This window comes from Osmerus mordax, chromosome 12 (genome assembly GCF_038355195.1).
Source record: "Osmerus mordax isolate fOsmMor3 chromosome 12, fOsmMor3.pri, whole genome shotgun sequence".
Taxonomy (NCBI): Eukaryota; Metazoa; Chordata; class Actinopteri; order Osmeriformes; family Osmeridae; genus Osmerus; species Osmerus mordax.
In genome coordinates this window covers 16,786,781-16,799,073 of record NC_090061.1, presented here as the reverse complement: position 1 = coordinate 16,799,073, position 12,293 = coordinate 16,786,781, and the positions used below count along the sequence as shown (strand labels likewise).

The 12,293-nt window shown below is 40.7% G+C and overlaps 1 protein-coding gene across 2 annotated transcripts in view; it reads right to left on the bottom strand.

The window, feature by feature from the left end:
- The window catches only part of atrx (ATRX chromatin remodeler), a 108,955-nt gene that overhangs the window by 42,659 nt on the left and 54,003 nt on the right, over nucleotides 1-12,293 (bottom strand). For both annotated transcript variants that reach the window (XM_067247341.1, XM_067247342.1), the window contains exons 23-25: nucleotides 7,607-7,746; nucleotides 7,259-7,412; nucleotides 6,930-7,030 (exon numbers count right to left, since the gene is read on the bottom strand). In XM_067247341.1, coding sequence (XP_067103442.1) covers nucleotides 6,930-7,030; nucleotides 7,259-7,412; nucleotides 7,607-7,746 — 395 coding nt within the window. The remainder of the gene's footprint in view (nucleotides 1-6,929; nucleotides 7,031-7,258; nucleotides 7,413-7,606; nucleotides 7,747-12,293) is intronic.

Sequence of the window (12,293 nt, the reverse complement as noted above, 5' to 3'; positions counted from 1 at the left end):
CAAGTAGCCCTACATTTACGTTTCACTTTTCCATGCACAAAAGTCACGTCCGGGTAAAGATTGTGCCTTTGACCAATGAAGATGAGCTGTAATATTATACAAATGATAACAATTGAGGTGTTATAAAAAAATGTATTTGTTACATTAAACATTTACACAATTTCTGCAGAATGAAACACTTTCTGTTATGTACTGTATTGCAGCTTCGTCCCAAAATCTCTACAGACCGCAGCTAATTTAATGCTCAACACTTGAACAGGGGCTTATTACTTGAAAGAGGAATTACTGCGTCTTCTCAGTTACACTATCAGGGCTTGGAAATACTGTGACTTGCAAAAGTAGGCAAATGGCTAGTCGAACATAACATTTCATAATCATTTCAGTCAATCAAACAGCTGCAAGACCCAGTGAAATGTTATATACAGCTAGCAAACTAACGTTAGCTAGCATCGCTAACGACATTGGCTAACTCAACTTCGGTAGGCTATCCTCAGTATTTGCAAGCTGGCCAGTGCAAGTACAGTAACATGGCATTTTATTTTGTTTGAGTTTAAACTTGTCCAGTGGGGCAGGTACATTTCTCTGCCCTACAAAAAAATCCACTCGTCCAGGACAATCATGTCGTTAGCTAAGGTTGTTTGCACCTTGAGCTATGCGGAATTAGTTTACTGTAGGAGTTCTTCCAGTCTCAAATACTAAACGCAAAGCATCCCTTAGCTAATGCGGAAGATGCCGGGCCAAGCACTGATGTAGCGCAGGGGAAGAGTCGTCGTCAAACTACGATGTTTGAGTGCAACCGAGGCAAGCCCGTCAGCACAGCTCTATCAGCCAAGCTAACTAATCTAATAAACAGTTAATAAACACAAGTACCTCTTATTGAACATAATTTATTTTCATCACCAATTATCATAGTAGAACAGCTTTCTCAAGCAGTTTGGATGCATTTTGGAAACAGGAGATGAGCTCCTGGTCTAATGCGCCACCTGGCTTGAGAAACCCATTCTCAAAGACTTACTTTTAGTCATTATGTGGGTAGCACACATATTCTGAATGCCTTCGGCGGAATTCAAATTAGCCATTTTAATCTAGATTAACGCCAATATTACAGTGAGATTAATCTAGATTAAAAAAATTAATCTATGCCCACCACTAATGTATAATATATATGAACTATTTATACTATATGGCCATTAATATCTATTGCAAATAAAAGTTGGAAAATTGTATTAGTGTTCAATTCATTCGTCTTGGTTGTTGAAATCGCGCATAAAAGCAGCTCGGACATCAGCTCCTTCCTGTTGGCCCTGGTCGGGTAGAGCTCGTACTGGAGGTTGCATGTTCATGTGTATGTCTGTGTCTTCAGAAAAGCGGTCACCATACTCTTCACAAATGTTGTGCAACACACAGCATGTCAGTACCATTTTTTTTTACCATTTCTACTTTACAGTCATTTATTTTCATAAGACACCGCCATCTTCCTTTAAGCCGTCCAAAGGCAGTCTCCACAACTGACCGTGCCCTACTCACACTGTAATTAAATTTGTGCTGCTCTGGCGTTATTCTTCCAGCATCTGTAAATGGTTTCATAAGCCATTTTGCAGTGGATAGGCAGGGTCTCCAATCAGGAAGTGTCCAACGTCAAGCCCTGAGATGGTAGCCTTGTTTGTGCTTAAGATCTGTCCATCACCCAATGTCTCCCACAACTCAGATTGTTTTAGTACTCGGGCGTCATGAACACTTCCCGCATACTCTACACACACATCCCAAAAGAGACCTTTACCATCCACAACTCCTTGTAGAATAATTGAGTGCCATCCTTTTCTGTTTAAGTAGTCACCTGGGTACTCCTCTGCGGCAATAATAGGAATGTGGCTACCATCAATGGCCCCCACACATTGCGGGACACCCCACCTGTTTCTAAAAAAGTTGGCCTTTTCCTCAAGCATTCTGCCATCCGGGACTGGTATGTGCTGCGGAAGAAGCACGGCAATGACAGTGTCACAGAATTCCCTCATTGTTAGCAGGACTGTGCTAATTCCTACGCCGAAAAGGTGACTCACGGTCCTGTACTCGCTGCTGGTAGCCAGCCTCCAGAGCGCGATGGCAACTCTCTTCCTCACCGGTATACACATGCAACATAGATATTCAAAGGCTTCAGGGGAAACTCTGAAGTTCTGAATGAATTGAGCACGACCCACCGATGGCTCGTTCGTGGGTGTCTCCAAACTACTGGAGATCTTCTTCTGAGGTGCCATATCATCTAAAAGCATATGAAGCATAAAATATATAGCATATATATTTGTGTCATCGTTTCTTTTAGCCTATTATTGAAACGTGAGGCCTACATTAATAACGTGTTTAGGCAAGGCTTTTAAACGAAATCAATTGCCTCTAATTAATGTTATATTAATATGGATTTCTCTGGTCATTAACTAGGCTAACATACAAACAGCCGGACGCTACGTTGTAACGGCTGAACAATTACATAGTTTACGCACCCTTCGTCTGGAGGCCAATCTCCGCCTATGGTTAATGTTGCCCATGTTGAGTACATGTTTCCAGCTTTCAAATTGAATTTGTATTAACTTGAACACGATGTTTACAATCATAGAAAGAAGTACTTTTCTGTTCGCCATGTTATTTCTCTGAATAATGTTGCTTGTGAATAACTCACAACCGTAACCATAGTAGCATGTCACAACATTCCATGACGTTCAGTTTTGGTACTGGAACTGGTGTAGACGCAGTCCGGTGCTGAAAGGCACCGGCACCGGGCACGGCCTTGGTGGAAACGAGGTATCACATAAATCTTCTTATTATTGTTGGAATGCTGCTTTAGCATTCCAAGTATTGTTCTTTGAATCTTTATTCAACTTCTTCATATTTTTATTCTATTTCTTCCGTGACACCTTTCAGTGCCTTCAAATCTTCAGCTATTAAAACCGTTCAGCTATCAAAAATGTCAGCAGTTTCAGGCTATGACTGCTATGACTTTTTATATTTCTACCTCTTATGTTTGAATTAATATAAATCAATATTCATAATATTTTTTACATGGTTTTCCAATTGAGTTTTTTTTCTCAAATCCTCTCAATCCTCTTAAACTTCTTCAACTTTCAAATCCTTCTTCTTCCTCAATCTTTCAGCTACAGCCACCATTTAAACTTTAAAATGTTGACAAAACCCTAAACTTTTTTTTTTATTCAGATTTTTGATATCTATTCAACTTTTTTTAATATCACTGATTATGTTTCATGAGTTTTTCAAACCGTTTCTGAGATTTACATGGGTTTGTATGTGAGAGCCTAGAGTGCTGACTGAAACACTTAGTGGAGGGGAGCTTCGAAATCAGTTTCAAAAAGTATTTCTAGTTTGCCAGCATTGCCACAATTTTAACTCTTCATGCTTCATTTTTGGATCAATAGATAGCTAATTTTGTGCTGGTCGTAGACAGTTGTCTGTGGAATCCAACAGACTTACACATTTGTTCAGAGCCCCACGAAAGCGAGACAAAGTCCAACTCTCGCCCCATAGAGACCAATGCAAATCTAGTGACACATTTCTCAGAGAACGCAGTAGGAACACGTTTTTGAAACTGCCGGTAGAGTCGTATTTCTGACCGCACAGACATATAAAGGATATCTGTGGTTTCGGCAGTCTTGGGTCTCGGAAAATATCCTTATTTTTTGTATTGGACGTATAGTTTTGCGTCTAGGTTAACTTGTTTGAGGTGTGGATTCAAGCTACATTTCTGTTATTCTCTGCCCTCATAGCTGCGCCATCACCGTGGCGCAGCTATGAGACACGCACCACTCAGTCTCTCACACAGGTGATTGGTATTAGCTGATTAGTGGAGTCACAAGACAGTTTTATAGTATTTCAACCTAATACAATTTACAAGAGGTGACTCTGCAGGTGCTGCTAATATCTCTTTTACTACTATTGCTAATGGAACAGTTTTATTCTACTACGCCACTGAGTGCGTTTACTTGCCCATGAGAAACCCGATTACTAGCAATTGTCGGTTTATGCCAATAATACGATTACTCCGTTTACATGTGTAATTAGTTATGCGATTACTCAATAAACGTGTCTACATGATTATTTTTATTAATCGTTGTATGCTCCACGGAAAAAACTTGCACCATCATCCTTCTGCAACAAAGTGTCCCCGTGTCTTCCTGTATCGGCCCTACTGCTGCATGTTTCATTCAATCAACACATTAAATCCTACTAAGAAAGCCGAGTAAACGCACTCAATGATAGGCTACAGCTATTACTACCCCAACTATAATTTCAGCTGTTAAAACTATAATATTCTTGTTATGACTAGCTAGCCTACTTCTTCTGTTTAACAGTTCAGCTTTCAGCTTCTCCCGCATTGTAGGCTATTTAAGCTCTTAGCTTTGTTAGATGATGCAGTTCAGCTTCCACACTGCCTCTTGAAATTCAACTATTTCTTCGATTGCTTCACAACGTTCAAACTTATTCTCCCGCATTGTATTTAAGGACTTAGCTTTGTTAGATGATGCAGTTCAGCTTCCACACTGCCTCTTTTGTGTGACTCACACATTTTTGAAATTCATTTCAGCTTTCAGCTTGCGGGTATTTTCTAATTTCTGTAGCCTATTTTCAGCAATTTAAAAACAAATAATTAATCTTTCAGCATTCCAACGCATTTTCTGGAGGAAATGCACTTTCTAGTTATTATTCCAACTTCTTAGTTCTTCCGTGTCCTTTAACTAGTCCTGCATACTTTCACCGATTCCTACAATTTTGCAATCAAAACGTTCAGCTCCTTCAGGAGATGTGTGCTATGACTTCTATAATTTCTCACTTTTATACTTTTTAATATATTAAGGTTTTGGTGCAAATTATTCTCCCATTAAAAGTAATGGTAAATCCTTTCAAATCATTAAAAAGCTTCCTCCTCTTTCAAACGTAACTACTTCAGCATACTTTCAGCTAGAGACACCATTCAACCTTTAAAATGTTCACAATACATTCAGCTATTCCCAAATGATTCAGCTTTTTCAAATATCCAGCCAATTTTGCAAGGGTTAGGGTTAAAAAAACAAGTTATACCTTAAAATGTAGGAAAATGTGTCCTCTTTCAGCCAATGTAACTACTAAAGAGCTCACATTTACATATTTTCAGCTATGAGCCTTGAAGCGAGAGCAGCCTTTCAAATTCTCTCTAACTTCAATAGAGAGGTGGGTAAAATCCGTAAGAGAAAGCAAGAAGGAAGACGATTTCGAAACTGCCGGTAGAGACATATCTGACCGCACAGACATATAAAGGACATCTCTAGTTTCGGCAGAGCCTTGGGTCTCGGAAAATACCCTAATTTTATTGATTGGACGTGTAGTTTTGCGTCTAGGTCAACTTGTTTGAGGTGTGGATGCTAGGTAAATGTTTGTTTTTCTCTCTGCCTAGCTCGTTAGCTATCACAGCTGCGCCATCACCGTGGCAACCAAACCGACACGCACCATGAACGTTTTTTTAACTGCCAAAGAAGTTTTTCTGACCGCACAGACACATTAAGGATATCTATGCTTTCGGCAGTCTTGGAATGAAATATACGTAATTATGTGGGCAATGTAGAACAGCGGACAGATTCGATATTTGATCTTTTGTTAGTTATGGCCATTCTATTGACGCTGCTAATAGAACGGCGAAACCAGGTCACATACGGTCTAATAACTATCAGTCATTATTTAGCTACAAACAAATGCTTCGTAACTGAAGAGTATTTACTTTTTATTGGCGATATTGACAACAGAGGTTAAGGAACTTGTCTTTAATCAAAAGATGGTCTCCGTTTTCAATTTGAAGCAGTAGATATAGCTTACTGTAGAGTCTCCCATTGCATCCTCTCTCTAGCTTCGCTTCGGCTACAGATGGACGACAATATGACGGTGCATGCATTATTCACGCCTACGGTGTTAATACAGTCTTTAAAAATACCACTTTGACACACTTGCAAGATGATCCGCTGCTTAGATGTAGCATGATCTTATTTACTACCCACAATAGTTCAGCCTTTTTTGCAGCAGCGTTTTAATCAGTTAGCTCCAAGTCCTCTCTAAAATACATTTCAGACCATTTGAAAACTGAGCAAATGACTTTCTCCAAAACTTTCAGATTCTTCTGAATTATTTCTCTTTTCAGAATCGGAATCAGAATGGGATTTATTCGCCATGAAAGTTTGCACAGACAAGGAATTTGCTTTGGCAGGAAGGTGCATACAATAAACATATAGGCATTTTTGCATTTTTCTTCTCTTTTCTGTACTTTTATGCCTTCGTCCAGCTCCAGCCCCTTTCAAAAATACCTTTCGGGCGCTTTGAAGCTTCACCTTATAACTTTCTACTAAATTTTCACTATTTTCAGTTTTTTTAGCATGGTCAGCTATCCCCATTCAGGCTTTCAGCATTCTCACTGCTGTTTCGCAGGAACAGCCTTTTCTAGTTATTATTTCTTTTTGCCCCCCTAAGCACCGTACAATATTGGCCATCATAAACAAAGTCAAAAGTTTGCAAATGCAAACACAAGTAAAGTTTAGGTTTGCAAGTCCAATTGATGTGAATACGTTTGAACAACAAATCGGTATTAGTTATCTCCATAAAGCATGTAAAAAGCCCTTAAAACATCTCAACTTGGATTGAAGGACTCTGTGGGCTGTTATGTGGTCTTCACTTAATCATTGCACAATAAATTAAACAGAAGAGAGCACAGTTTTATTTTGCTCATCAAGGCTGCAAGTTTGCGAGGAAATGCAGGTTTTTTATTGCAATTGTTACTGTTAATGCTAATTGTAAATAAACGGCTGCGTGTAATTTACTAACCAGGCATAATCATCTGAAAGCATATCCTTTTTATAACGCCTACATGATAATACACAATATCCACGTGGACATGATCCTACCTTTGTAAGGAGAGGATTTTCCCTCCTCCTTGGCCCTTCCTGCCAGTTCAAGGAAGTCCTCGATCAAGTCCAGAGAGATGAGAGACTGGCTGAAAACCAAACTTGAGGAAGAGGATTGAGGAACATAAGGATGATAGAGAAGGGGAGGAAAATTGGAGGAGAAAATAGGTAGTAGAGAGTAAATATCTCCACCAGTCATCTTCCCTTCATCAAATAGTCAGACATGGCTCCCCTGATGAACTATACCCTCCATAATCACAATAGTATATTTTTGTTCCAGTGTGATAAAAAATATAATTAAAATGAATCTTTGCAGGGTTTTGTCTTACACTTTGTCATCCACCTCCTCTGCCATGCGTAGGATCTCAAAGAGCAGCACCATTTTTCCAGAGTGTTCCAGAATCTCAGAATCTGCCTCTGTCACAAACTCCTTGTGCCAGTCAGGGGAGGGGCTACCGGGACCCCCACTGGAGCTTGGGCGTGCTAGGGAATAGGATCAGTCAAAGGTCAGAAGGGTGACAAGATCGTCAGTAGCTGCCATTTATATAATGTACAGGGAGGGTCACGGCAAACCCCAGCAGTACTATATCCTGTCTGGTCTTGAATAACAGCTGCTTCACTTATACACAGTTAGAAGAGAGCTCGATCCAGAGCTGTTTTAGTAGTTCTAGATCTACCTTCCTCCACAGGCTCGGCTCGGTTGCGGCTCTCTGGGTTCCCCCCTCGGGAGCTTGTGTTCCATTCCTTTATCACCTCCAGGTCATCACTGTCAGACTCCTCGGATCCCTTCTTTCTCCCCTTACCTCTTTTCTTCTTCCTGCAAGAGGAAGAGTAAAGGAGGAAACGGGAAAAAGAGAGCACAAGTGAAACAAGGGATGTTAGTGTAATGTACTTCGGATGTAGTCCATTCAGCATGTTCTTGTTCAAGGGTTTACACAGATTGAGACAAACACTAGGATTTCCTACATATACTAGCAATTTTTGCGTTTTCTAGGACAGGTACACATTTACAGTTTAATTCTCATTTTAACCTCTTAACACTAGAAGCGCCGAGCCATTATTCCCTACTTATAGCTATTGACCCATGAGTCTACAGACACGGATGTTGTGGCTGACACGTAATGGTCGCTAGATGGCGCTTCTTAGTGTAGGAGGACTTATCGACAAGCACATCATACATTTAAGCAATTTAAGACTTGCATGTAGAATAAGTAATGTCACATTAAATAATGTATTTAAACTCAAGCTTATGTGGTGCGTCGCTCTTCCTCTGATCTGTAGCAGCACTGTTACAGAATCATTGCTAGGTTTAGGATTATATTACAGTAAGTAAAATAATAATGTCTGGTTCAGTACATAAGTGAAGTGATCACCATTTTGCTACCTGCATATATCTACAGCTGACAATACAGCCCAGGCTGGTGTTATTGCAGGAAACATGGTAGAAATGCAAAACGACTAGGCTGTCGAAGCTCTACTCAGGCCGAATCCCAATACTCTGTCTTACCCCTACCCCTTACCCCTAGCCCTTAGTTTTGCGCGTTCCTGTGAGAGTAAGTGGTATCCCAATACTCTTTTTGATCTTGGGCTAAGACGAAGGGGTATACACCCTTAAAACCAAGTGAGCTCGGGAGCTTACTTGAAACCAAGGGGTATGTTAATACTGTGCTACCTGCTACAATGGCGGACAGATCATCGAGAGTCCCATAAATTTAATATTTTCGGCTTAAATAATTGATAAAAAAATTATGACCGTCTTGTTTTGTGCTTTACACAGTCCTGTACATATGTATTTGCAACCATGTTCTTAATTGAATTTTTTTTTTTTATCGCTAGTTTGCTACGCTAACGTTACATTGCTGATTTGCTCAACAGTCCCGCATTTCTCTGATTAGCCTTGAATGGACCATGCATGTTTACCGTTTTAATTCAACTCCATTAGCAGCGAATTTCAAACATTTTTTTTTTTATATCAGTGCATAACACTACTTGCACACTACCACCTCAGCCTAAACCGTACAACGGAACGTTAAATCCAATTCAACCAACGCAATCGCTACCAAGACGAACACAGCAGTAGTCTAGTAGGCTACTGTACCGTAGTAGTACAATTTACCGGGGCAGCTTCTCCACACAGGGCTATATCGCATTTTGCGTTGTTACTGACAATGATCGCTACCAGTAAGCTTTTTGTGAATGAGCGATTTTCCACTAAATTAATGTCAAGCTTATTTACGTTTTGGGGGGCATATTTTCAGTTAGCAGATGGTACTGTTAGAATCGCGATTCCATCTTCTACTGCCGGTAACGTCGTAGAATAATCTTCACAGGGGGTTCTTTATTCATGAATGAATGCAATGAGTAGGCTAAATGCCTGAAAATGATGCCCCCAACCGTTTGTCCGTAACAGCCAATCAAAATCAGCAGAAAAGCCACCAAACAGGAAGTGAAGTCATATCTCAGCAGTTGTTTGAGGCAGTGAAACTAAATTTGGTACGCCGCCTCGGAACCTTATTCTGAGGATGTCCTCCAAAGATTGTGTCATGTGACAAAAATGGGGCGTGGCCGGAAGCATAAACGTGTTGTGGCTAATAACTGTTTAAGTTTTTTCCTTAATAAAGTTATTTCTTTGTCCGTTGATGTCTTGTGAGATATCAAGCCTGACTATTAATAACTTTTCATAAAATTCGAACGGACGTGGCCGCCATTTTGGATTTCATGGAAAAGTGTAAAAACCTTTTGCACGCCCCAATTTTTGTCCAATGTTTACCAAATTTGGCAAAGATGATCTTTAGACCCAGTTTCACAAAAGCAATCAGATGAATTTTCAAAAAAGTTTGTTTGGTAGAGACGATCAAAAGCGGTGGCGAAGCCGCCAAACGAGGCGCAAGAGCATATCTCAGCAACCATTTGCGCAATTGTCACCAAACTTGGGTTCCATCGTTCCCATGAGGAGCAGAGGAGGCCTGCAGTGTTATACCAGAAAAATAACTTTTGTTGTGACTTAATTGTTGCACAAGTGCTATGGGGGCCATGTCCTGCTCTGGACTGCTTGGCCCCTCCATTGCTGCTTGCAGCTATATTTAGGGTTCCTCCGGTAGGAGGAAACCTATTGTTATTGGTGGTATTATTATTATTATTATTTTTTACCCATGGGAGTCAATGGCAGCCCCTAGACCAGTACCGTAAAAAGTTGTGAAATTCGGCATGTTGAAACTGCAGACCATTAGTAACTACCATACCAAACATGGGCCATGTGAGACAATAGGTGGCGCTACAGGCCACGCCCCAATATGTCAATTTTCAAATTCATGCCATTTGCAGGCCATAAGTCCCAAAATTCTGAAATTCATTACATATGCCTTATTTATCATGAGGAACAAAAAAGGCCACCATATTGGATTTTTCTGTACAATAAAGATTAAGGAAACACGTTTTTTCGCTACTCCTCCTACATTTTTGGTCGAATTTTCAAAATTGCCATAGATGATCTCCAGACTGAGCCTCACAAAAGTTATCGTAGGGATTTCTGATTTTCAAAACCGTTTGTCCGGTAGAGCCTATCAAAATCTGCAACAAAGCAACCAAACAGGACGTTTGTTCAAATCTCAGCAAATCTTTGAGATATCAACACCAAACTTGGTATGTCACGTGGAAGACACTACAACATGTTACCATGTGCAAAGGCAACTTCATACCTCTAAAAATGATTGATATAAAGCAAATCGAATTTATCGCTAATGCTAAAATAATGCATTACACATCCGCCGGCCAAAAACGTATACTCTGATCCAATCACAAGTTCATATGAAGACTCTTGAGAATTTTTTGTATACAAATCTAAGAAAAAGTTGACTGTAAGATGAAAAGTCGATTTTTAGTGAATATTTGAAACATGCATGCTTGGCTAGTCGCTCCCCTCGCCTGCTCCAAATTCTCACACACTCAGCCTTCCCTTGACACACACATTCTTTCTTGAAATTGTGTGCTGACCAAGCCCCCACCCTCGTTTTTTAGCCCCTGTTTCATTTCGCTTCCAATCGCAGCTCGCCGTTACGAATATAAATTATTTTTCGGCGGCCATTGTTGTTTTCAACTGGAGTCCCGTGATAGCCGTGTTGGAGGCAGCCACTTTCCTGTTTTTACACATTTTAAGCTAGAATTAATGATTGGGTTTGTGAAAATACACTACTCTTGAATTATGGTGAAGGTTTAGCACTTTTATACCTTTTAGATCGTGATTCTGAAGTGACGGAAAACCGAACTCGAAAAGTAGCTATTGTAGCTCTAGCTTTTTTCATCTGTGTTTTTAATTAGTGAGTCATTTTGCATCTCGGCGAATTGTTCATCAAAAAGGTCGAGGAGAGCAGCCTTTAGGAGAAAAAGCAGTTCCCCACAGACCTGTCGGCTCATAATTGTGATTTGTGGCGTGAAAGTCTTTGTAATAAGCCTATGCGGCAGGGAGACCGCATAGGCGCTTAGGCGGCAGCCTTGCTTTCGTCGCGTCATGTTCATAAGTTCACCATTTTACAGTTACGTCTACACGAAAAAGGTCGAGGAGGGAAGCCTTTAGGAGATGTGGGAATTGTGCTTTTAGCCAGATGCTCCGATTATTTTTGTGTTTTGTGGACTTGCAATTGGAGTGATACTGCGTCCCGGGGGTACATTGTTTTGACGTTAGCCTCAGAGTCAGGCTCGGCTCGCCCACTGGCAGTGTGTAAACAATTTTGTATTTCACTCAATTCTACTCCAAAAACGTCAGGGAGGACTGCTTTTTGTAGACAAGGGCCTGCTAAAGATAGTCAGTATATCTGATTTTTCAAGGCGAGCCTGTTTCATTCGTCATATGCCCTGAGAAAGCGACCTACGTTAGCCAGGCTAGTTTAGCCAATTTCGGTAAGTCAGGCTATTTAAAGGTCTCTGACAGTCAGAATCACTGTTTACAAGCAAAGGTCGAGCTGGTCTTTTGTCAGATGTGTATATATTGACCAGTTTAGAGGTAAATACTCTTGCCAGAGCCTGGAATCGAACCCGTGTTTTGAGTGACTGCATGGGTCTCCATGAGGTCAACACATTTGGAATCAAGTTCAAGTAATGACACTGCATTTCACAGTCAAAACTGAAGTCTGTATCAAGTGTAGATGGGAAAAGCTTAATTTTTCACAACTGACATGGACCCTTTCTTCACTTTGACAGGTCTGGAGGGTCATGCAGAGGCCTGCTCAACAGAGTTCAACAGAGGATGCAACAGACTCGAGGATGGTGAGATCCACACAGACCCCTTGCTGGACTACCCCTCTCTAGCTGGACTGCTTCTCTTCAGCCCTAACCCCAGGACAGCTTCATCCAGCTGGCCTGCCTGCC